General features: G+C 51.8%; 1 protein-coding gene across 2 annotated transcripts in view; it reads right to left on the bottom strand.

The window, feature by feature from the left end:
* Positions 1-4,058: 4,058 nt before the first annotated feature.
* The window catches only part of bcl11aa (BCL11 transcription factor A a), a 63,315-nt gene continuing 40,899 nt past the window's right edge, over positions 4,059-26,474 (bottom strand). For both annotated transcript variants that reach the window (XM_064317285.1, XM_064317286.1), the window contains exon 3: positions 4,059-9,469. In XM_064317285.1, the coding sequence (XP_064173355.1) occupies positions 7,353-9,469 (2,117 nt within the window). In that variant the 3' untranslated portion in view covers positions 4,059-7,352. The remainder of the gene's footprint in view (positions 9,470-26,474) is intronic.

Here is a 26,474-nt window from a genome sequence, read left to right as displayed (position 1 = left end):
CCGGCTGAAGGAGTGGGCGCGTTGGCAGAAAGGTGAACAGTCAAGCGACAGGCTTTCACGAGACCGCTTGTCAGAGAGGTGATCGGAGTGGCATGAGTGGGGTAGCTGGTTTAGGAAGGGCCTGAGCAGAAGGGTGGAGGGCGGGGGGGCGGGTTTGGGGTGGAGAGGAACAGACAACAAAACACAGACGGGCGATGGCCACAGTTTGGCCCGGGTGAGGAGAAAGCGCACCTCACCTCTGCTCCCCTGCTGACCCTCACACAGCCCCCACCTGCCCCTGCATGCCCCCCCTCCCCCCTTACATACAACATCCCGCCCCCAATAAGAGCGCTCCAGTCTCCGCGGAGACCGCATCGCTGCCAGAGCGCAGCGCTAACGGCCGCCATCCCACGCTGAGCGCCCAGCCCTCGCGGACCCTCGCCAGGTCACCTGACCGTAACGCGCGGTTTCCCCTCCCACCTCAAAGCCACATGAGACCTCCGCTTCTCCTGATGATTACGCGTCCCCCGGACAGAGCCGTTAGAATGGAGAAAACGTTCAGAAAAACTGCAGGTAATTATACAGCAGATTCAATGTGTTGGTTGCTTTTATTTTCTCCTCTGCACATGATGTTCCTGTGACAACAGACCAAGTGCTGTAACTAACCCACATGAGCAAAGTAAGAACATGCCAACATGGATGTTCTCATACATGGCCGTACGCACCACGCGTACACATGCCAACATGTATGTTCTCATACAGCATCGTACGCACCACGCGTACACATGCCAACATGGATGTTAACATACAGCATCGTACGCACCACGCGTACACATGCCAACATGGATGTTCTCATACAGCATCGTACGCATCGCGCGTACACATGCCAACATGTATGTTCTCATACAGCATCGTACGCATCACGTGTACACATGCCAACATGGATGTTAACATACAGCATCGTACGCATCACGCGTACACATGCCAACATGTATGTTAGCATACAGCATCGTACGCATCACGCGTACACATGCAACATCGTTAGTTAGTATTAAAAGCATCAGGTAGTGCTATCCCTACTGCCAACATGATGTCTTGCATACAGCAATCGTACATACCCACTGGCGTAGACATGCCAACATGTATGTTCTCATACAGCATCGTACGCATCACGCGTACACATGCCAACATGTATGTTCTCATACAGCATCGTACGCATCACGCGTACACATGCCAACATGGATGTTCTCATACAGCATCGTACGCATCACGCGTACACATGCCAACATGTATGTTAACATACAGCATCGTACGCACCACGCGTACACATGCCAACATGGATGTTAACATACAGCATCGTACGCATCACGCGTACACATGCCAACATGTATGTTATCATACAGCATCGTACGCATCACGCGTACACATGCCAACATGTATGTTAGCATACAGCATCGTACGCACCACGCGTACACATGCCAACATGTATGTTAGCATACAGCATCGTACGCATCACGCGTACACATGCCAACATGGATGTTAACATACAGCATCGTACGCACCACGCGTGACGCGGCGCCAGTTCTTCTTCAGTTCCGCCACAGCGAGCGAAGCCCTCGCCATCTGGAGTCCTCCAGAGGCGTCCTCCGGCTGCGGTTTGATCCCCCCCGCCCCCCCCCCCCCTTGGGGCGCGACTCGCTTGGGGAGGCGACAGCACTGCGTCAAAATGCCCAGCGGAGAGTAGGACCTGCAGGGGAGGACGAGGGCGGGCCTTCTGCCTTCAGCGAGTGCAGGTTTAGAGCACCAGCCAAAACAAAAACACAAAAACACACACTACACCCATGTGCATAACGCATGGAGAAAAGGGAAAAAATAATAATAATGTGCGTACATTTTTTAGTGGATCACATTTCTAAAACAATTAATGTATCGCACCAGTTTAGTTTTACTTGGCAGCAGTGTTATTCCCATAGCTTGTAGCATTCATCAATGAATATAAAGAGGCTGCTGGTGACTTAACACACATTTCAGGTATAAATACAATTTAGAGGCTTTAAGTCAGTCATTAAGACTATACTAATCCACCCGCTACAAACAACAGTGCCTCAAGGACAGATTCTGTCAGAGGCATTTTTAAAGTTCCACGTTCTTCAGGAAGTTGAAACAAATCCAGTGTGTAAAGCTCATCCATTAAAAGGCAGCAATTACCCCACAATGGATTGTATCGCTGATTCGCTCGTTCTGTTGAGCTGCTACAAACACGCTGAAGAGTGTTCACGCCTCGAATGAAAGCGTTCTCAAAGCAAAAAGAATTACTGGGAATGAGAACATTTTCTAGCCACGCTTTTTAAAGCGCAGCTCGACCTTGTTCTGGCTACAGTTGAAATAGAATAGTTAGCCAGGCAGCTAGCTACATAGCCAATGTGCTGTGCAGCAAAAAGGCCAATGTTATCCATGCCTTTCACTGCAGATTACGTGCATGGCAGCGTTTCCGTTCTGCTCTGCTGCTTCCACGCAGTTTCGGCCATATTTAAATGATTTCCTGTTCACAAGTCGCTGTAACTTCTTAAAAACTCACAAAAAGCCCATGAATCACTTGCTTGTTTGTCACATGAAATTCTGAAACCTTTTTTGCATGAGTTTAAAATAGGTTTCTGACACGTTGCTGTGCCAATTCACCTGCCCCCCCTGCATGAGTGTTCATTGAACATTTTAAACGAGTGAGTACCAGAATGTCCCATTTTATAGAACTTGCAGAAACTTTCATGTACTGTCAGAACATTTATTTCTTAATTTCTTCAACTCAAAACTTTATAGATCATCTTGGTTATTTAAAATAATCACCGGAGAAGCACTTCAAAACGGCTGGTGCTTTTTAAAAATTGAAATGTTGAACTTATAAGTTGAAACCCACATATAGTCTCACAGAACTTAAATGACTTTAAATGAAGAGGGAGTAAGATCAACTTATCCCAGATACACAGCCACTGTTGCACTCAATTTCATTCACCACCTTCAATAAAACCACATTTTATGCAATGAAATTGAAAAGATCATCAGATTCCAACCATCTATGTGAAATTGATGAAAGAAATAAAAGTGATCTCATCTTGAAAGTTAAGAACAAGTCATAAATGATCTGCTGCTGGTGAGCTGGGGACTGCATCCCAGAATCCTGTGCCTCGGCCCTCCTCCATTACTGTACCACTGCCACAGCTGCTGCCCAAGTCCCACATTCACGCTAAACAGGTAGAATGACACAACAGATGTCACATGACCTCCCTGGGGGCTGTTCCAGAAGTGTGACCGGCCCTACCCTGCGGGTAAAACAAACTTCCAAACGGGCCAGGGCCGTGGGAGGGGAGCCTGTTTAGAGAAGGTGAGCGTTAGAGCTCAAAACTGCCTGCCGCCACCGCAAAGAATCATGGGAATTTGAGAGCATGTCAACAAGCGTTTTGTGCGTGTGTGCTTCGTTAGTGTCCGAGGTATGTGTGTTTGTGTGTGTGAGTGAGAGAGCGGGAGAGAGAGAGAGCGAGAGAGAGCGAGGGAAAGCAAGAGAGATGAGGTGAGATTATTCATGTGCTTTGTGATAATGTGTGAGGTGTGCGTGTGTGTGTGAGTACGTCTGCGTCTGTGCCTGCGTGCGTGTGTGTGTGTGTGTGAGAGAGATAGCAAGAGATGAGGTGAGATTATTCATGTATGTTGTGATAATGCGTGTGCATGTGTGTGTGTGTGTGTATAGATACGTCTGTGTGATTATTAAATTATTCATGTGTGTTGTGATAATGCGTGTGTGTGTGCGTGTCTGCGTCTGTGCCTGTGTGTGTGTGTGTGTGTCTGCATCTGTGCCTGTGTGTTTGTGTGTGTGTGTGTGTGTGTCTGCGTCTGTGCCTGTGTGTGTGTGTGTGTGTCTGCATCTATCCTTGTGTGTGTGTGTCTGCATCTGTGCCTGCATGTGTGTGTAAAGATGCGTCTGTGATTATTACATTATTCATGTGAGTTGGGTTACTCATGTCTGTTTATCGATCGCTCACCTGACAATTTTCCACCACCAGAAATCTACTGCCACCAAACACAAATATACTTTGAGTTTTTTATTAATTGTTTTTCAATAAAGGGACAAAATGGGTGTGTGAACAGGGTAATGCAGACAACTGCCAGAAACACAGACAGTGGTATCTCCAATAGAACTTAACAGACCAGAAACAAATACAACAAAATAGCTAGTTTGTCAATGACCTTTGGTCATTATTTTAAAAAAAAGGAAAACAATAAACAAAATAAAAAGAAAAAATAAAAACGATCCATTTCTGTGCCTCCGTTTTGAACAGCGCACATAAGTAATAATAAATAGTGACTCCCATTGTAAAAGACAAAGTTCAAGTTCAAGTTACAACAAACAGCTTTCAGAACTGGAATAGAAAAAGGCTGATAACAAAATTTCCGCATTGCCATTTACAAAAAAGTATCAACTCAAGCGGGCTTTCCTGGGGGTTCCGTATCAGTTTTAAATATGCTTTGCATATGAAATTCTTCCCAATCTAAATATAAAGCACCATTTATTATTTGGCAATGAAAAAAAAAACCTGCAAAACATTGATTTTTTTTTTTGTATTTATTTATTTAACGTATTTACTTTTTTTTATTTACTGCATATGAAGTTTTTGTTACGATGCTGGAATGTAGTCAGGTGACGGAGGTGAAGGGACAGGAAAGCACACAACATAAGGACCCGACGTCAGCTTGCATTACTGCATACAGAATGGCAGCAGAGAAGGAATAAAAAAGAAAAAAAGATATGTACAACCACCTGTTTCAGCTATTGTGGACATTCTGAAAGGATTCCTCGAGGAGGCCATCACATGGCCTCACCTGTACAATGCCACATTTTTTTTTTTTTCGTTTTACTTGGTTTTTTTTTTTTTTAAACATACAAATAATTCGCACTATATTATCCTGCCAAATTAAAAAAATATACTGTGGCAGCTTGTTTTTTTCCACTACCAAAAAAGGTAAGTTGATACCTTTTGAGAGAACAAGCAACAGTTAAAAATACAAGCTTCAATATAAATACTATTGTGCCTACACTAGGTGAACATTTAATTCAAATACCATTCTAGAAATACAGAAAAAAGTAGACCATAAATGTGTTTTAGCATAGGAATTGACATGAGTGTGCATTTTCCTATATTTAAGTTCTCTATTATATATTTATATATAATCTTAAACCTTTCCCCAACGCAAGTTTTATTCGACCTGAAGAGCTGAGAATAGCCAAGGAAAAAAGAAAAAAGAAAAAAAAAATCACAGATTTTTTCCCCCATTTTATATATATATATTTATATTTATATATTGTGATCAAGTCTTGAACATCACCAAGACAGAGAGGAAAGGAAAACAACGACAAACTTAAATACTGTTCCCCCTAAAGAATGAAGTGTTATTTTTAAAAAAAGTCACTTTTTATATTTAAAGTTTAAAAAAAAAAAAATTTGTACAAAAAATTCTTGCAGTGTAAGCAGCAAGTTTCAATCGTTCGCTCTCTTCTCTCAGGGAAGCCTGCACCCGGTCACAGCACTGGTGCCCGACAGCTGGGGTTTGCACCCGGTCACAGCACTGGTGCCCGACAGCTCGGGTTTGTGGGGAGAAAATGGCTGGAAACATACGTTGTTATGCTCTACGCTAGACAATGACTCCATATTCGTTCGTCAGCATTATAGAAAGTTTTCCCTTAAGTGTATACCTGTAAACTGGGAAAATTGAAACAGTGCATTTATTTTATTTTATTTTTTTTTGTCCTATAAACAAGCAGTCTTATTTTTTTTTTATACTCAACCACTGTACCTCCGAGATAAATGATACGGACACACACACTGAGGAAGAGTGATAAGTGCTATTAATTGGGGCAAATGCTAGAACTCAACAATGAAAAAGCAGTCTCCGTGTACGTCAACACAAATAGCACACAGCGTATGAGAAATCAAAAAACTGTTCTGTTTTTATTCTTTCCATCTTTTCTTTTTTAGGGAGCACAGGCTTAGGTACGGTAAATTTGGAGTATTTTTTCCCCATTTCCATTACTTAGGCAATTTATAGTTAATCATCACTGACAGGTTTAAAAAAAAAAAAAAAAAGTTCTGAAGCTTCCTTGTATATCAAACCTGAGAGACAAGCCCATCTTTTCTCTCTCCTCCATACTCCCATCCCAAATAAACGTAGCTTGAATTAAATGCCCTCCATTTCATAAGTGCCTTTATCACTGATTGGGCCAAACTTGAAGTCCAAGCGTCAACAGCATAGTTTTGTGCTACTATATATATATAAAAAAACCTTTACAACCTCAACAGCAAAACAAAAATGACAAGAGCTTAAGATTATGGACTCAGGAATAGTACCACTGTGAACAGTACCAGAAAAACCAAAAGCTTAAAAAAAAAATAAACCACACAATACAGAACATACTGGGCAACAGTAAACAGTCGCAATTCAAAAATACGCATGTAATAGGTAGCTAAATGATGATTAACTATAAATGTCCTTTGTTTCTTTAGTCGTATCTTATTTTTCTTAGTCACAGTTGACTATAGCAGTTAGGTGCTTGATGCAAGAACCTTAGTGGACCATTTAGATCCGTTTCCAGTATCTAGCTGAGTCTCCAAGCTTATAGCAAATAGGAAGATTAACCAATGCAGTTTCAAGATATCCAAGGCACTCTTTTTTTTGTTTTGTTACCAAATGATAGTACAAATTCAAATTTTAATGACTATTTTCTTTTAAGAAATTCAAAGGCTGTCACTGCTTTATATTTATGAATTATGCCAATTGATATTTGTAACCCTTTGTAGACAGAAAATCTTTTTGAAAGATCAGTTTAAGTGCGATTCCCAGCCCGTCCACTGCGGGTTAAGCAAGACTGTTGTCCTCCATGTTACAACACAAAACTGTACATGATATGTTTTACAGAACGTATGCAGCATGGTCATTTTTTCTTTCTTTTTTTAAATAAAACATAACAAGAAAACAGCAACACATTTACGCAACAACTAACCAACCAGGGACAATTCCTTTTTTTAAAAATTAGCCAAAACATACCATGCATGCCGTCTAATTATCTTTTTTAAAAAAGAAAAGAAAAAAAAGAAAAAGGTACACAACATGTAAATTATTGCACAAGAGAAAGGCTCGAAGTTTGCGTCAATGCAATAGTATTGCCCCCGATACAGATCATGCATTCAACGGTAAAATAAACAGGGTGTGCTGGTGCCAAGCACTGTGTCTTAGCTTCCACTGGACAAGTGAAAAAGGGGGGGGGGGGGTTGGGGGGGGGGGGGGGGTCCTACAGGGGACTGTTTTTGGGGCGGGTAAGTCCTCCTCTACTCAGTTTTAATTTCGTTACTCAAAGGGCGGTCGCTGTGCCATTTTTTCATGTGTTTCTCCAGGGTGCTGTACACGCTAAAAGGCATCTGACAGATTTCACATTTGTAAACGTCCTTGCCCACCTGGCCGTGCGTCTTCATGTGGCGCGTGAGCTTGCTGCTCTGGGCGCAGGCGTAGTTGCACAGCTCGCACTTGTAGGGCCGCTCGCCGGTGTGGCTGCGCCGGTGCACCGTCAGGTTGCTGCAGTTCTTGAACACCTTGCCGCAGAACTCGCAGGTGTCGCTGCGCCGGCCGTCCTTGGAGCTGGGCCGGCCGCCCAGGTGGGGGGTGCTGCCCCCGCTGCCCGTGCCGCTGCGCCCCGACACCCCGCCGTCCAGCTCGCCCGGCGGCGTGGAGAAGCGCAGGCTCCCGTTTTCGGACGAGTGCTCCGAGGACGAGGCGAAGGGCGATTGTCTGGAGTCGCCGAAGCTGAGGAAGGGGTCCTTGAGCTGGCGGGACGCGGCGTAGCCCGCCAGCCACTGCGAGTACACGTTCTCCGAGTTGGGGATGGTGGGCGTGGGCAGGTCGAAGTCCTTCTCCGTCTTGATGCGCTTGGAGAAGGGGCTGAGGGAGCTGGGGCTGCCCAGCAGCAGCTTCTTGGAGAGGCCGACGGAGGCCGACTCGCTGGGGGACGAGCCGCGCCCGTTGACGGCCGAGCCGCAGCCCTCGTCCACGCGGTCCGACTCCAGCGCCGAGTCGTCGTGGCACAGGTCGCGGTGCGGCTGGCTGCCGGAGCCCAGGGCGCTGCGCTTGTGCTGGCGGAAGGCCTCGCCGTAGTGCTGCATGCTGGCCGCCAGGCCCATGCCCTGCATCACCTCGGGCAGCGAGCGCGGGATGCCGTCCTCGCCCCCGGCCCCGCCCGCGCCCCCCCGCCCCCCGCCGCTGTTCTCGTGGTGCCGCGCCGCCTCCAGGCTCAGGCCGAAGTGGAAGCTGTTCCGGGCCCCCTCCCGCTCCAGCTCCTCCTCTTCCCCTTCCTCCTCTTCCTCCTCCTCCTCCTCCTCTTCCTCTTCTTCCTCCTCCTCCTCCTCCTCCTCGTCCTCCTCCTCGCCGTTCTCGGGGATCATGCAGTCGTTCTCGCTCTTGAACTTGGCCACCACCGACTTGAGGGCGCTGCTGGCGCTGCCCACCAGGTCGCTGGTGCCCGGCTCGGGCGAGCTGGCGGCCGACAGGCCGTCGTCGGACTTGACGGTGACGGGCGAGGACTTGTGCAGGTGCGTCTTCATGTGGCGCTTGAGCTTGCTGGCCTGGGTGCAGGCGTGGTCGCACAGGTGGCACTTGTAGGGCTTCTCGCCCGTGTGGCTGCGCCGGTGCACGATCAGGTTGCTCTGGAACTTGAAGGACTTCCCGCAGAACTCGCAGGACTTGCTCTTTAAGGGCGTGGCCGACTGCTGCTGCTGCTGCTGCTGCTGGTTGGGCGTGGTCTGGGAGCCCGAGGGGGACTGCATGGAGGGCAGCGGGGGCGGCGTGGCCAGGAAGGGGGGCTTGGCCCCGGGCGGGAAGGGCTGCAGCAGCCTCTGTATGGGGCTGGGCCGGCTGGGGGACAGGGGGGGCGTGGAGCCCGCGGTGTTGCCGGCCAGCTCCCGCAGCCTCCGCGAGAAGTCCATGGCGGGGGGGTCCAGGGGCAGGGGGTTGAGGCGCAGCACCCTGTCGAAGGCACTCGGGTGGTGGGACGCCAGCGCCAGGTCCTCGGGGCTCAGGTGCTCCATGCGGTGGGGGTCCAGGTGGTGGCGCGGCGGCGGGCTGAAGAGCGGCGGCGTCGGGGGGAAGCGCCCCTCCCTCAGCGCCGGCGCGGGGGGGCCGTCCCGCCCCGACACGGAGCCCGGGAGGCGCAGCAGGCTGAAGGGGCTCCCGTCCGGCAGGTGGAGGCCGTGGAGGGGCGGGGGCGGCTGGGAGGCGCAGTCGGCGCCCATCCCGGGCGGGGGGGCGGCCATGCGGGGCGTGAGCGGGCTGCCGTGCTCGCTCTCCAGGTAGATGCGGAAGCCGTGTGTGTTCTGGGCGTGCTGCAGCAGGAACCAGGCGCTGCCGAACGGCTGCTTGCACGTGGTGCAGGTGTAGCTGCTGGGCTCATCTTTACCTGCGGGGCCGCAAACAGAGAGGACACTCAGCGCTCCGGGACAAACACACAGGGTCACGGGGCAACCCCTCGCTTTCACGGGCGCTAGGTGATTGGGCAGCCGCCTTTGTTCGGTATTCACAATCATGAAAAGGAGATTTTAAAGAGCAGAGGGTACAGAGGGGGGGAGAGGGGAAGAAAGCTCAGACCGAGTGTGAGAGTGCGGGCAGTACAGTAGGGTACAGTACGCAGAGCGGCGGAGGGGAAAGGGCAGTACAGTAGGGTACAGTACGCAGAGCGTGAGAGTGCAGGCAGTACAGTAGGGTACAGTACGCAGAGCGGCGGAGGGGAAAGGGCAGTACAGTAGGGTGCAGTGCGCAGAGCGGCGGAGGGGAAAGGGCAGTACAGTAGGGTGCAGTGCGCAGAGCGGCGGAGGGGAAAGGGCAGTACAGTAGGGTACAGTACGCAGAGCGGCGGAGGGGAAAGGGCAGTACAGTAGGGTACAGTACGCAGAGCGGCGGAGGGGAAAGGGCAGTACAGTAGGGTACAGTACGCAGAGCGGGGGAGGGGAAAGGGCAGTACAGTAGGGTACAGTACGCAGAGCGGCGGAGGGGAAAGGGCAGTACAGCAGGGTGCAGTTCAGCAGGGTGCAGTACAGCAGGGTACAGTGCGCAGAGCGGCGGAGGGGAAAGGGCAGTACAGTAGGGTACAGTACGCAGAGCGGGGAGGGGAAAGGGCAGTACAGTAGGGTACAGTACGCAGAGCGGCGGAGGGGAAAGGGCAGTACAGCAGGGTGCAGTACAGTAGGGTACAGTACGCAGAGCGTGAGAGTGCGGGCAGTACAGTAGGGTACAGTGCGCAGAGCGGCGGAGGGGAAAGGGCAGTACAGTAGGGTGCAGTACGCAGAGCGGCGGAGGGGAAAGGCAGTACAGTAGGGTACAGTACGCAGAGCGGCGGAGGGGAAAGGGCAGTACAGCAGGGTGCAGTACAGTAGGGTACAGTACGCAGAGCGGCGGAGGGGAAAGGGCAGTACAGCAGGGTGCAGTACGCAGAGCGGCGGAGGGGAAAGGGCAGTACAGTAGGGTACAGTACGCAGAGCGGCGGGGGGAAAGGGCAGTACAGTAGGGTGCAGTACGCAGAGCGGCGGAGGGGAAAGGGCAGTACAGCAGGGTACAGTACGCAGAGCGGGGGAGGGGAAAGGGCAGTACAGTAGGGTACAGTACGCAGAGTGGCGAGGGGAAAGGGCAGTACAGTAGGGTACAGTGCGCAGAGCGGCGGAGGGGAAAGGGCAGTACAGTAGGGTACAGTACGCAGAGCGGCGGAGGGGAAAGGGCAGTACAGTAGGGTACAGTACGCAGAGCGGCGGAGGGGAAAGGGCAGTACAGTAGGGTACAGTACGCAGAGCGGCGGAGGGGAAAGGGCAGTACAGTAGGGTACAGTACGCAGAGCGGCGGAGGGGAAAGGGCAGTACAGTAGGGTACAGTGCGCAGAGCGTGAGAGTGCGGGCAGTACAGTAGGGTGCAGTGCGCAGAGCGGCGGAGGGGAAAGGGCAGTACAGTAGGGTACAGTACGCAGAGCGTGAGAGTGCGGGCAGTACAGTAGGGTACAGTACGCAGAGCGGCGGAGGGGAAAGGGCAGTACAGTAGGGTACAGTACGCAGAGCGGCGGAGGGGAAAGGGCAGTACAGTAGGGTGCAGTACGCAGAGCGGCGGAGGGGAAAGGCAGTACAGTAGGGTACAGTGCGCAGAGCGGCGGAGGGGAAAGGCAGTACAGTAGGGTACAGTACGCAGAGCGGCGGAGGGGAAAGGCAGTACAGTAGGGTACAGTGCAGTAGGGTACAGTACGCAGAGCGGTGGAGGGGAAAGGGCAGTACAGCAGGGTGCAGTACGCAGAGCGGGGGAGGGGAAAGGGCAGTACAGCAGGGTGCAGTACAGCAGGGTGCAGTACAGCAGGGTACAGTGCGCAGAGCGGCGGAGGGGAAAGGGCAGTACAGTAGGGTACAGTACGCAGAGCGTGAGAGTGCGGGCAGTACAGTAGGGTACAGTACGCAGAGCGGCGGAGGGGAAAGGGCAGTACAGTAGGGTACAGTACGCAGAGCGGCGGAGGGGAAAGGGCAGTACAGTAGGGTGCAGTACAGTAGGGTACAGTACGCAGAGCGGCGGAGGGGAAAGGGTTAAGCCTTGGTGCTCTTTCGCACCTCTTCATTACCCGGACCGGCCTCGGGTGGAACGTCTCACATTTGGGTTTAATCATTCATGAAGCTTTCCTACATGCCGCCTCCCAAATCTTCCTCCCGCCTCTGCACCCCCCCACCCCCACCCCCCCCCGAACCGTTTCCCAAAACACCCCCACGCAGCGGCCGAGGCTTGTTGACTAATAAAAGTATCACATGGCTGTAAATACAGCTCTTATTAAAAACACGCTCTCCGGAAAAAAAAAAACACCGCGGGCCAAAGCCCAGAAGAACGGAGGGGCTTCAAACGCGAAGACGAGCCGCTGCTGCTTCAGAGCAAGGGGGGGGGGTACGGGGAGGGGGGGGGGATACGGGGGGGTTCAGACAGGACGCTCAGAGGAGCTCACTCTCGGCCTGCTGCACCCCGTAATGAAGGTAAAGAAATGGATGCGTATTCGAAGGAGCTGCACTACTACTGCTGTGTAATACAAAATACAACTTCACTGATGCGCACAACTGCTTTCACCTCCACTGCAACATGAGCTTTCTAAATCGGACAAATAAAATAATTACCTCTTTTTATTGTAAAGTATTATTAAGTTTTGATGAACCTTGGGTTGTTATTATTATTATTGTTATTATTATTATACTAAAATAAAATTTTGCATGACAGTGTATTGTAAAAAAAAGCTCATGTTTTTCCCTCAGTTTGGGGGCACCAGCATACAGCCCAAAAGGTAGGGAATTAATACCATTGAGCGATGGCCTCGCCCAAACTGACAGTTCCAGCGAAAGACGTGCTTAATGGAAGACCGATCGATCCTCAGTCTCAGCGCCTGCAGTCCCCCACACAGCCCTGTTTCTGGAGCTCAAACCTGCGCCTGCAGTCCCCCACACAGCCCTGTTTCTGGAGCTCAGTCCCAGCGCCTGCAGTTCCCCACACAGCCCTGTTTCTGGAGCTCAAACCTGCGCCTGCAGTTCCCCACACAGCCCTGTTTCTGGAGCTCAAACCTGCGCCTGCAGTACCCCACACAGCCCTGTTTCTGGAGCTCAGTCCCAGCGCCTGCAGTACCCCCACACAGCCCTGTTTCTGGAGCTCAGTCCCAGCGCCTGCAGTCCCCCACACAGCCCTGTTTCTGGAGCTCAGTCCCAGCGCCTGCAGTCCCCCACACAGCCCTGTTTCTGGAGCTCAAACCTGCGCCTGCAGTTCCCCACACAGCCCTGTTTCTGGAGCTCAAACCTGCGCCTGCAGTTCCCCACACAGCCCTGTTTCTGGAGCTCAAACCTGCGCCTGCAGTTCCCCACACAGCCCTGTTTCTGGAGCTCAGTCCCAGCGCCTGCAGTCCCCCACACAGCCCTGTTTCTGGAGCTCAGTCCCAGCGCCTGCAGTTCCCCACACAGCCCTGTTTCTGGAGCTCAGTCCCAGCGCCTGCAGTTCCCCACACAGCCCTGTTTCTGGAGCTCAGTCCCAGCGCCTGCAGTCCCCCACACAGCCCTGTTTCTGGAGCTCAAACCTGCGCCTGCAGTCCCCCACACAGCCCTGTTTCTGGAGCTCAAACCTGCGCCACGCCTCTCAGCGAATTAGCGCCTCCAAAATCCACACTTTAAATAATTCAGCACCGTTCAGCGCCACACTTTATTAAATTAGCCGAGCCTTCGTGGCGAAACAAGAACACACGGTCATACAAAACGCACACAGACACACACAACTACAGCGCAACAAAAGATATATATATATATATATATATATATATATATACATATGTGTGTGTGTGTATTTATTGAGACTGAAGAGGAGGTATTGCAAATGGCAAAATAGCAAAAACATTTTCTGCAATAATTGATTTTCAGTGGCACTTTCACAATGACCCGAGCTTCCACTACACAGAGCTTTGTAATCTCATTAAATACAGCCAGCTCTTCCTCCAACTCATTTACACTAAAGATAATACACTGGCCAGAAACTGAAAGCCTTTCAGAATGAAAGAAAGGAGATGTGTACTGCTGTACACAGAGACAAACTATTACCTTTGTATTATTTCACTGAACACAGACCATTGATAACATGACCTAGCCTCCTTCCACCATCACCAGCACCACCGCATACGTGCACAAAAACACAGGGAAACAGCTGCACAAATTCATAAATGCAGATGCACATACACACAATATATATGCACTCATATGCACACCCATTAACACATACATACACAAACGTGTACATATGCAAGTATACACACAATCACACACACAGTCACGTACAGCACACATACACACACACATACACACACGTATGCACACACACACAAACATATGCACTTAAATCTTTTTCCACACACGCTGAATTATCAGTAAATATGTTTGGTTCCATTTACTCAACTCTTTCAGAGAGAGGTCGAAGCGCACTAATAAAAAAGAAATAACGGCGATCTAAACAAACCCATCAACACCCTCAGACGTACGCGAGAGATAATTACGCAGTATAAATTTCCGAGCGAAAAGCACTTTAAAGCGCTTTACCTCCACAGGTAAACAGACAGAGGTCTCCCTCGCCTCGGGAGGCAGGACCTCGGCGTTTTAAAGGACGCACAGCTTGAAAAACAGCTTCCCCCCCCAAAACATGGCAGAAATGGATATTTAGCGCTGCGTAACAACTGATGGCCTGAACTCTGAAAATTAGCACCGCTACAAGAGGCGCCGCCGCCACATTACATTCAGCCAGGGCTACAATTCACTTAAGCCCCGCGCATAAGGGGCCAGAGCGTATTCATCCACACAAGCAAAACACACCGGCACTCAGAGAAGATGCATTTAATCTGATTATGCTTATGTGCATTTTTTATTTTTTGGAGGTTGGGGTGGGGGGGGGGGTTATGCCACCCTGAGGGAGAGAGACAAACAGAGAGAAAGAGAAAGGGAGTGTGACAGACGAGGAAGAGGTGGGGTGGTATAAGGCAAGAGATGTCTGTCTGTTTTCCCTGCAATTAGCCCTCAATAGGCAGCAAAGTATGCAGCCAGACAGGGCTCTCCCTGGCTCTATGGGAGGGGCTGCATGGGAGGGGCTCTGGGAGATAATCCTGTTAATGGACAGAGACGGGGGACAGTTCTCAGGCTCCTAACACACACACACACACACACACACACACACACACACACACACACACACACACACACACACACACACACACACACACACACACACACACACACTTCACACACACACACACACACACATCACATCACACTCTCACACACACACTCCACACACACACTCACACACACACACTCACACACACACTCACAACACACACCACACCACACACACACACACACACACACACACACACACCACTCACACACACACTCTCACACACACCTCACACGCACACACACACAACCATACCACACACACACACCACACACCACACACACACACACACACACACCACACACACACACACCACACACACACACACACACACACACACACACACACACACACACACACACACACACACACACACACAACACACACACACACACACACCACCACCACACACACACACACACACACACACACATCACACACACACACACACACACACACACACACACACACACAACACACACACACACACACACACACACACACCACACACACACACACACACACACACAACATCACACACACCACACACACACACACACACACACACATCACACACACACACATCACATCACACTCTCACACACACACACACACACCACACATCACACTCACACACACACACACACACAATCACATCCACACACACACACACACACACCACATCACATCACACTCACCACACACCACACAGCACCACACACTCACGCACACACAACCACACACACATCACACTCACGCACACACAACCACACACACATCACACTCACACACACATCACACTCACACACACACACACACACTCAAACACACATACACACTCACATACACACATCACACACACATACTGTGCGGTGAGTGTGTGTACTGGATGTGGGCTACAGGAATACAATCAGAAGGACATATGTGAAAAACAAAAATAAGGTCAGACCAACATACTGTCTGGTGATTTGGGTAATGTAACTAGGCACCTATCCAGCGCTTTACAATAAAATGGCAAAGGTTACGCCTTCAAAACTTACGGCTTCATCATCCCAATTTCAGGTGGCAAATCCATTAACCCAAAAACTGCAAAACTATCAAAACTTGGCTAAGCCAAACCCCCCTGCTGCTGAGGGAGAAGACAGAGGCCCAGAGGAGGAGTGTGTGTGTGTGTGTGTGTGTGTGCGCGCACAAGTGTGTGTGTGAGTGTATGTGTGCGTGTGTGTGTGTGCATGTGTGTGTGCGTGCATGCGTGTGTGTCTGTGCGTGTATGCGTGCGTGTGTGTACAGTACAAGTGGCAGAGGCAGGGTAATAATGGTGCTCTCCCACCGCTGGCTCCCACCACCCCCAGGGCCCATTACTGACAGCCCCCCCCCCCCCCAGAACCAGAGCAGAAAGGAGACTTTCAAGAGTTTGGGAGGGGGGGGGGGGTTATGATGTGAAGGCCATCACTGCTTGGTAAATTATGGATCATTACAATCTACAGAAATTATAGTTAATTGTTGCCACCTGCACATGGTTTAACCCACCATATATTTTTTCTATTATCATGCAAAAGATATGTTCTGTTTTTTTCACTGCCACGGTCCCATAAAAGGCTTCATACAACAGCTTCTGGCCTTCGCTTCATTCAGTCATTACAATGCATGTGTATAAACATGTACGAGGAGAATGTGTTAAACCAATGTAATATAAATTTATGCCTGCTTATTCAAGAAAAACCTGTAAATGAAGCACCATGTGTTTCTTAGTAAAGAAGGAAGGGGAAAAAAGCACGTCCTTTTCTCTTTCAATTCTGTTCAAATGTTTCCTTGCACAGAAACATTTGTTAAAAAAATAAATAACTGATTAATAAAAGGGGTTCAGTATTTTTAAGAATATCCCATACATCAGAGGGATGAAGAGAAAACATGATTATTTTTGTGTGTCGAAATGCCTTTGCTCGAGACATCTTTGCATCTTTCAGGATAAGACGAGCTTGTGCCACACAGCGTGGCTGTAAGCAGCGTTTTCATTGGCCGCTGGGGAACACAGCTCTGACGGACAGGTTGCTGCAACGCTACACTTAACTGGGCCCAGTTCATCTGATTACACACGGCACGGTTTTCTGCAATATGTAATCACCTTTTTCAGATGACATTTCAAATATCCAACTAGACAAATAATTGTGGCAATAATTGATAGCCTTATGCAGTTTGGGGGCAACGGGGGGTGGGGGGGGGGGGGGGGGTTACTGAGTCGCGTGATGCTTGTGAAAAATATGCTTTGCTGTTCACACATCAGAAGAACATCTAGTTTTTTGCTGCCTGTTTTAACGATAAAATATTGGAAGACAGAACAGGAACTCAGATAATCTGCTTTTAGGCCTATATTTTTTTTTTATCCTGTTACTGCAGCAAAAGATGAATGTTTGATTGCTGAAGTAAGGATCATATTCACTGCTGTTTAACGTGTGTGACTGCTGCAGAGGGAGAGAGAGAGTGCAAAAGAAAGAAAGAATGAGAGATAGAGAGCGAAAGAGTGAGAGTGACTCAAAGAAAGAGAGTGAGTGAGAGAGAGACAGAGAGAGAGAGTGAGAGTGAATGAAGAGAGAGAGTGAGAGTGAATGAAAGAGAGAGAGAGAGAGAGAGAGAGTGAATGAAAGAGAGAGAGAGAGGGAGAGTGAATGAGAGAGAGAGTGAGAGAGAGAGAGAGAGAGAGAGAGTGAGAGTGAATGAAAGAGAGAGAGAGAGAGTGAGAGTGAATGAGAGAGAGAGAGAGAGTGAGAGAGCGAGCCCTGTCCGTGCTGACTGGGTCTCAGAGCAGGCCTGAATGCTGCAGGTTGTTAGGGTGTAATGATAATCTGCGGCTTGACACTGTGAGCATTGACGGGAGCGGGCGGAGCCGCGGAGCTCTAATTTACGGACCCTCAATTAATCACAAAGCCCTCCAGCCGGCAGCGAGCGGCGGTCAGCGCCCGCGCCTCTCAGAGCCGCTGTGATCAGCCTCTCCAGCCGGCAGCCACGGGCGCCAAGACTACCCTGTGCGCTGCCTGTGTTAGCAGCCCTGAGTGACCCTGTGCGCTGCCTGTGTTAGCAGCCCTGTGTGACCCTGTGCACTAGCTGTGTTAGCAGCCCTGTGTGACCCTGTGCACTAGCTGTGTTAGCAGCCCTGTGTGACCCTGTGCACTAGCTGTGTTAGCAGCCCTGTGTGACCCTGTGCACTAGCTTGCAGTGGACCCTGTGCACTAGCTGTGTTAGCAGCCCTGTGCGACCCTGTGCACTAGCTGTGTTAGCAGCCCTGTGTGACCCTGTGCACTAGCTGTGTTAGCAGCCCTGTGCACCGTCTCTGGCAGCTGTCTCTGTACATATGCGTGTGGAACCTGACAGGTGAGGACAGCACCGCGTCGCTGATGCAGTCTGACACAAGCGCAGGAAGCGCAGGATCGATGGGCGCAGCACACAAAGCGGGGGGGCGCAGGGTGTCCCGTCCCAGACGCTCACAGTCTCCCATTGTTCTGAGGCTGCACCCTCACAGCGGCGAGCCCTCACGCCCGCCCCCCAAACCCCCCACCGCGACCCCCGCGTCCCTCTCCCCCGCCACCACCGCATCCTGCAGACAAAACGCCCAGACGCCTCTCCAGGCCACGCTCGCCCCCTCCCCCCCCCTCCACGGGCTCACACCCCCCCCGCCCCATACCCCTCCACACCGGCACAGAAAGAAAGGCCGGCTTCTCCTCTTTTGTCCTTGACGAGACGGCTGAGATCCAGCGATGGCAGTCATGGAGGTAATGGAACAGCGCTGTAACAGGATTAAGAGGAGAAGGGGTCCGAGGGACACCGTCGTGCAATATCATCTGAGAATTTTATTACCATCTCATTTTTTAACTGCCCCGGACGGTTTCTTTTATTTAATTTGATCATTGTTTTCGTTTTTTTGCTTTGCAATTCGACCACTGAATTAAGAAAGAATATTAATAAGATACAGCTTTAAAAGATTATGTCAGACATTAATCCATAACTCCCCTCGTTGAATTAATATCAAGCGGTAGCTACCATTAACTTTTTTCCGTCTGTATGGACAAAAATGGCAATGAAATCAACAGAAGAAAACTCGGTGCAGGTGTGTTTTTAGAGGGGAGTAATAAGAGAAAGCCATGCTAATGTGCTGCACGTATCTACAGCCAGTGAACGTGCAGTGGCCTTGGTGTTTTTCACAAAAAAATCTTGTCATACAACAGGACTGCCTGGCTATGCGGGACTGTAGGTGGATGATATGTCTTCATAATACAAATAAGTACCTGGTCCCCATAATCGCTGCTACTGTACACCGCAGCTGCTGCTACTATTGTTTTTATTGTTTCAAATACTAGTAATGCTACACGTAGGCACACATACAGAGCCATCTAAAAAAGTAAATGAACATGGTCCAATAGTATCAGTAGTATCAGTAGTAGTAGTAGCAGTAATAGTAGTAGTAGTAGTATCATCATCACCACCACCACCATCAACTACTAATAGCCAGCTAGGGTGAGTGGGGTTTGTGGGTGCAGTGTGGGTTTCTCTGGGCCCTGCTTATACACAACACTCTCTCCACACTCAGCGCAGCCACCGACCACAAATACACAAAGGTCACCTGACCAACGCCGTCCCATAGACAAAGCCACACTCAGGACGGCTCCTTTAAGAGTACATGAAACACGGCACAGGAGTACAGATGCGGGAAAAGGCTAGGGGGCGAGAACAGAGAAAACACAAACAGAGGTCTAAACAGCCGCGCGTAATCTGCCTGCTAGTGGCACACCGTGAGCTGCAAGTGGAAAAAAGATTCACTTGAAAGAGATGATTGTGATGACGCTCTGGCGCTCCCGGGCAGACTCACAGCTGTAATTAACCTGGCCTGGCTGGCGGAATCGCACCACGGCACTTATTACCGCTAACTCGCCTCAGCCCCACACAGAAAGGCCGTGAAATGGAGGCATGTTTTTTAGCCTTGCATATTGAGCAGGATCAGGTAAAAATAGCAGCGTATCCCATTAAGCCCCTCGCCAAACCCCCACCCTCTCCCCCATCTGCGGAGCGGAACGGCGGCCGTGCGGCGGACGCAGCGGCCCAACCCAGCGCCGATCCGCCCGGGTAGACCCGGCGCCGCGGAGGAAACGCCACGCTCAGCGCCGCTTCCTAAACGCGGAGACATTCCGCTACCAGAGCCGGGGCAGACACTGCCAGCACAGAGCACTCTCTCTGAAGAGAAAGAGAACTGAGGGAGAGAACAAGACGGGAGAGGGAGAGGGTGAAGGTGAGAGAGAGAGAGAGAGAGAGGAGAATGAGAGCGAGAGAGAGAAAGAAGGGTAGAGAAAGAAAGAAGGAGAGAGAGCGAGAGAGGAAGGGAGAGAATACCTGAGGCAGTAAGAGAGAAGGGGGGGAGGGGGGGGGGAATATGAACAATTAACTCTGTATTCTCAATCATGTCCAGGGTAAGGAGGGTCAATCACAATCTGCAGAAAACGGGAGGGGAATCTGCAGGGGATCCGCGCCCAACTGGGATTCCCCCCTCGCCGTCACGCGTGTAATCCCGCCAAGGCTGGGATCAGCCGCCGCCGCCGCCAGCGCAATTAAACACCGGCGGATTCGCACGCACCCGACTCTCCGTCCCAGGTGCGTTTGGGCGCGGGGAGCGCGGCTATTAGCCGTTTCTCCTCCCGCGCGCGTTTTAACCGGGCCCCGGCTCGATCCGCCATCTCCAGACACGGCGCACGCACAATACCCGCGGCGTAGCGTGCGCTACGGGCCAGAACAGCGCCGGAGCCCGGGGGGGGGATTTATTCCAGACCCGCTATCTCACAGCCCGTGCTGTGTGCGGCCCCCCCAGCTCAGGGCAGAACACACATTCACACACGTGCAGCGCAGGCGCGGCGCTGGGTACTCTACAGGTAAACGGCTAGCCTTCATGGGCTGAATGGCCTGTTCATTCTGCGTCCTCATTTTCTTACATTGCTAATCAGACAAATACCATATCCAGCTAGTCCAACGCTCTTAATGCACACTTATATTCACAGGAGGACAGTCAATCAGCGAAGCACAACCGAGATATAATTACATATTTCATTTCACATTCTTCGGTTCTTTTTTCAAGATGAGGAATAGATCTGTAACTGCTGCTCATTCATATTAGACACTTGATGTTGAAAAAAATTCTAACTATGTGATTTTTCCTCTCGCAGTCTTGCAGGTGATGACCACAGACCACTGAATTTACCATCTAGAAACTAAAACCTCAAATGACAAATGCTATACTGCAGATTTCGGAAGGCCCAAGAGATGTAGTGCGGAAGGGGGGTGGGGCAGAGAGGGCCCTAGCACTACTGACAAACTGACTCTTTAACAAGGTCAGTAACGGGTGCTTCTGAGCGGGGCTGGGGTATAGCGTGGACAGACCGACACATTTCAGCATGTCACAAAGCAGTAAAAATAAAAAAAAAACTTTATTAAATCATAATTAATATCAAATGCCTGCGTGTAGTACAGCTGCTGAAAGGAACAGGAAGTGTCTGTTACACGTGAATGTAACAGGATCACCACGGTAACAGGACACAGGTGAGCCAAAATAGAAATGCACAAAAAACACACTCTACAGCACAGACTTCATTCTGCAACTTTGCAATTTGCAAAACCACCACCGTGCGACAAATACGGTCTGAACCTGCTGGTGGAGACTGCTTCACTAAAGCCAAGGTCAAATGCATAAGAACAAACTGACAGGCATAAATAGAGGATGCACTTATAGCACAGTTGCTCTTCTTTAAAGGGTGAGTGATATTATTAACACACATTACATATATATATATATGTGTGTGTGTGTGTGTGTGGATCAATAATAGCAAAATGTTGGAATGAAGTATTATGAAAAATGACAACAGAAATAAGTATCCTTGCATTTCATTGATTGCATGATGTGACCAGTTTTGGGGCATTTTTAACCAAGTTTAAAACGATGAGTGTGAGGATGAGACTGTGTTTGGCTGTGTTTATTAAACGGGGCTGTGTTCAGGCCGTGCGAGTGGCTGTGCTTGGGCGGCTGTGGGAGGGGGCTGTGTTTAGGCCGTGTGAGTGGCTGTGCTTGGGCGGCTGTGGGAGGGGGCTGTGTTTAGGCCGTGTGAGTGGTTAGGCTGTGGGAGGGGGCTGTGGGAAGAGGCTGTGTTCAGGCCGTGTGAGTGGGTAGGCTGTTGGGGAGGGCTGTGCGCTTGTGGAGGGCTGTGTTAGGCTGTGAGTGGCTGTGGGAGGGGGCTGTGTTTAGGCCGTGTGAGTGGTAGGCTGTGGGAGGGGCTGTGTTCAGGCGAGTGGTGGCTGTGGGAGGGGGCTGTGTTCAGGCCGTGCGAGTGGCTGTGAGAGGGGGCTGTGTTCAGGCCGTGCGAGTGGCTGTGAGAGGGGGCTGTGTTCAGGCCGTGCGAGTGGCTGTGAGAGGGGGCTGTGGAGACAGATGGCATCTACAGGGGCGTAATTCACCCTGCGCCCCCGCAAACAATGGAGCTAACAGCGCAAGTGTCTCACAGATTAGGGCTCTGTCTGCCACCTGGCCATTCCTCCACTGGCCCCTCACGGGCCATTACCAAAGCCTGCCTATGGGCCTCACGCTAGTCCCTGTGTATGGGCCTCACACTAGCTAACACACATCCCCTCTGAGTCCTAGTATTTGGGCCTCATGCTAGCTAACACACATCCCCTCTGAGTCCTAGTATTTGGGCCTCATGCTAGCTAACACACATCCCCTCTCTGAGTCCTAGTATTTGGGCCTCATGCTAGCTACACACATCCCCTCTCTGAGTCCTAGTATTTGGGCCTCATGCTAGCTAACCCACATCCCCTCTCTGAGTCCCTGTGTTTGGGCCTCACGTTAGCAGTCATCCTCCGCGGTCGTGCTTCTGTACTACCTCAGTGAGGAGACACCCACAGCTGCTTCTCTGACCCCTAAACTCCCAGTCCTACGAATCACATCAAAAACATCACATCAAACCCGGATCTCCTTCTCTCCTCGCCGGTGGCTTAAAGGGCCTGGGCCTCCGCGCCGCTTCCTGACGGACGGACACGAGGGGGAAAGGAGAAGTATTTCCGCCTTATCTCATAAACGTAATTCTAATAATACAGCGGGAGGCCGCTAAGCTGTGTTTACGGCGGTAATTAAACGCCCGAGCCTTTATATAACCCGCCGCGCGTAGCACTTTCCTTCTCCCTCATTCATTTGCTCCCTTTCGCACATGTTGGGAGAGCCCCGAGATGGCGGAGGCAACTGCAGCCTGCAGTAAAACCAAACCAGAGGCGCGCGGAGATTAGAGGGGAGCGATGACAGCGAGGGAGGGGTGGGGTTTTCTTTTTTTTGTTTGTTTTTTTTTTAAAGGCCAAACATGAAGGGACGCATCTGCGACGAGCGGGTGCGTGTCCGTGTCCGTGTGCGTGTGCGCGCGCTCCGTTCAACGCACCAGTGCACATGCCAGGGGCGTCCCCCCCCCACCCCGCCCGCCCTCTCTCGCTGTGACGAATGATGACATGAGACGCTCGTGTCACAGTTCCCTGACATGAAAGCGGGGAGCCCAGAGTGACAGTCGCACTCATAAATACCTTAATTAATCACTGCGCAAACGCCGCCGCTCCTCTAGCATCAATTAATTAGGCCCCAGATTCCTTTATTTATGTATGAGCCTGAGAGGTGAGGGGAGAAGAAGCCGGGCTGGGAGGGAGGGGGCTCAAACCCTTAATCACTTTAATGGGGCACAGGTAGAGCACAGAACCACTACCCTCAACCGCAGGCAATCTCTCTGGAAAATAAATAAAAAAACAGCTCAGAATGATTACATGAGGAATTTATCAAATGCGCTTAACAGGAGGGCCTGTGAGGTCTCTGGTCAGGGACACTGTACTGCAGGAGGGCCTGTGAGGTCTCGTAGGGCACTGCTGCAGGGCCTAGTCCGTGACCTTACTGCAGGAGGGCCTGTGAGGTCTCTGGTCAGGGACACTGTACTGCAGGAGGGCCTGTGAGGTCTCTGGTCAGGGACACTGTACTGCAGGAGGGCCTGTGAGGTCTCTGGTCAGGGACACTGTACTGCAGGAGGGCCTGTGAGGTCTCCGGTCAGGGACACTGTACTGCAGGAGGGCCTGTGAGGTCTCTGGTCAGGGACACTGTGCTGCAGGAGGGCCTGTGAGGTCTCTGGTCAGGGACACTGTACTGCAGGAGGGCCTGTGAGGTCTCTGGTCAGGGACACTGTACTGCAGGAGGGCTGTGAGGTCTCTGGTCAGGGACACTGTACTGCAGGAGGGCCTGTGAGGTCTCTGGTCAGGGACACTGTACTGCAGGAGGGCCTGTGAGGTCTCCTGGTCAGGGACACTGTACTGCAGGAGGCCTGTGAGGTCTCTGGTCAGGGACACTGTACTGCAGGAGGGCCTGTGAGGTCTCCGGTCAGGGACACTGTACTGCAGGAGGGCCTGTGAGGTCTCTGGTCAGGGACACTGTACTGCAGGAGGGCCTGTGAGGTCTCTGGTCAGGGACACTGTACTGCAGGAGGGCCTGTGAGGTCTCTGGTCAGGGACACTGTACTGCAGGAGGGCCTGTGAGGTCTCCGGTCAGGGACACTGTACTGCAGGAGGGCCTGTGAGGTCTCTGGTCAGGGACACTGTACTGCAGGAGGGCCTGTGAGGTCTCTGGTCAGGGACACTGTGCTGCAGGAGGGCCTGTGAGGTCTCACTCAGGGACACTGTACTGCAGGAGGGCCTGTGAGGTCTCTGGTCAGGGACACTGTACTGCAGGAGGGCCTGTGAGGTCTCCGGTCAGGGACACTGTACTGCAGGAGGGCCTGTGAGGTCTCACTCAGGGACACTGTACTGCAGGAGGGCCTGTGAGGTCTCTGGTCAGGGACACTGTACTGCAGGGAGGGCCTGTGAGTGTCTCTGGTCAGGGACACTGTCTGCAGGAGGGCCTGTGAGGTCTCACTCAGGGACACTGTACCGCAGGAGGGCCTGTGAGGTCTCTGGTCAGGGACACTGTACTGCAGGAGGGCCTGTGAGGTCTCTGGTCAGGGACACTGTACCGCAGGAGGGCCTGTGAGGTCTCACTCAGGGACACTGTACTGCAGGAGGGCCTGTGAGGTCTCTGGTCAGGGACACTGTACTGCAGGAGGGCCTGTGAGGTCTCTGGTCAGGGACACTGTACTGCAGGAGGGCCTGTGAGGTCTCTGGTCAGGGACACTGTACTGCAGGAGGGCCTGTGAGGTCTCTGGTCAGGACACTGTACTGCAGGAGGCCTGTGAGGTCTCTGGTCAGGGACACTGTACTGCAGGAGGGCCTGTGAGGTCTCTGGTCAGGGACACTGTACTGCAGGAGGGCCTGTGAGGTCTCTGGTCAGGGACACTGTACTGCAGGAGGGCCTGTGAGGTCTCTGGTCAGGGACACTGTACTGCAGGAGGGCCTGTGAGGTCTCTGGTCAGGGACACTGTACTGCAGGAGGGCCTGTAGGTCTCTGGTCAGGGACACTGTACTGCAGGAGGGCCTGTGAGGTCTCACTCAGGGACACTGTACTGCAGGAGGGCCTGTGAGGTCTCTGGTCAGGGACACTGTACTGCAGGAGGGCCTGTGAGGTCTCACTCAGGGACACTGTACCGCAGGAGGGCCTGTGAGGTCTCTGGTCAGGGACACTGTACTGCAGGAGGGCCTGTGAGGTCTCCGGTCAGGGACACTGTACTGCAGGAGGGCCTGTGAGGTCTCTGGTCAGGGACACTGTACTGCAGGAGGGCCTGTGAGGTCTCACTCAGGGACACTGTACTGCAGGAGGACCTGTGAGGGCTCTGGTCAGGGACACTGTACTGCAGGAGGGCCTGTGAGGTCTCTGGTCAGGGACACTGTACTGCAGGAGGGCCTGTGTGAGGTCTCTGGTCAGGGACACTGTACTGCAGGAGGGCCTGTGAGGTCTCTGGTCAGGGTCACTGTACTGCAGGAGGGCCTGTGAGGTCTCACTCAGGGACACTGTACTGCAGGAGGGCCTGTGAGGTCTCTGGTCAGGGACACTGTACTGCAGGAGGGCCTGTGAGGTCTCTGGTCAGGGACACTGTACTGCAGGAGGGCCTGTGAGGTCTCTGGTCAGGGTCACTGTACTGCAGGAGGGCCTGTGAGGTCTCACTCAGGGACACTGTACTGCAGGAGGGCCTGTGAGGACTCTGGTCAGGGACACTGTACTGCAGGAGGGCCTGTGAGGTCTCGGTCAGGGACACTGTGCTGCAGGAGGGCCTGTGAGGTCTCTGGTCAGGGACACTGTACTGCAGGAGGGCCTGTGAGGTCTCTGGTCAGGGACACTGTGCTGCAGGAGGGCCTGTGAGGTCTCTGGTCAGGGTCACTGTACTGAGGGAAGTCTTTCTTCAGCCACTCACAGGTCAGCCTGCCACTCCCCCCCGAGGTCACATGACCTCAGTGACATCAGCGATAGCTGCGCAGAGTGGTGCAGCTGCACAACGCACTCACTGAAAGACAAAACACGCTGCAGAAACCGTAAACACCGCGCGTTTGAATGGCGGCGGCTCGGCGTGGCGGGAGAGACTGACATTTTCGGGATTATCGGAGATCCCAGAGGCCTGCGGGCCGCTCCGGCTGTTCGGCGGGCGCGGGAGCGTCGGGACCGGGGGGAGGGGCCGAACGCGGAGAGAGAGGGCCGTACAGGCGCCGCCAGACGGAGGCGGTGACGATAA

The sequence above is a fragment of the Anguilla rostrata genome, chromosome 18 (assembly GCF_018555375.3).
Source record: "Anguilla rostrata isolate EN2019 chromosome 18, ASM1855537v3, whole genome shotgun sequence".
In the NCBI taxonomy this organism is placed as follows: domain Eukaryota; kingdom Metazoa; phylum Chordata; class Actinopteri; order Anguilliformes; family Anguillidae; genus Anguilla; species Anguilla rostrata.
Note: the sequence above shows the minus strand (reverse complement) of the source record. Positions and strands in the feature narration are given on the sequence as shown.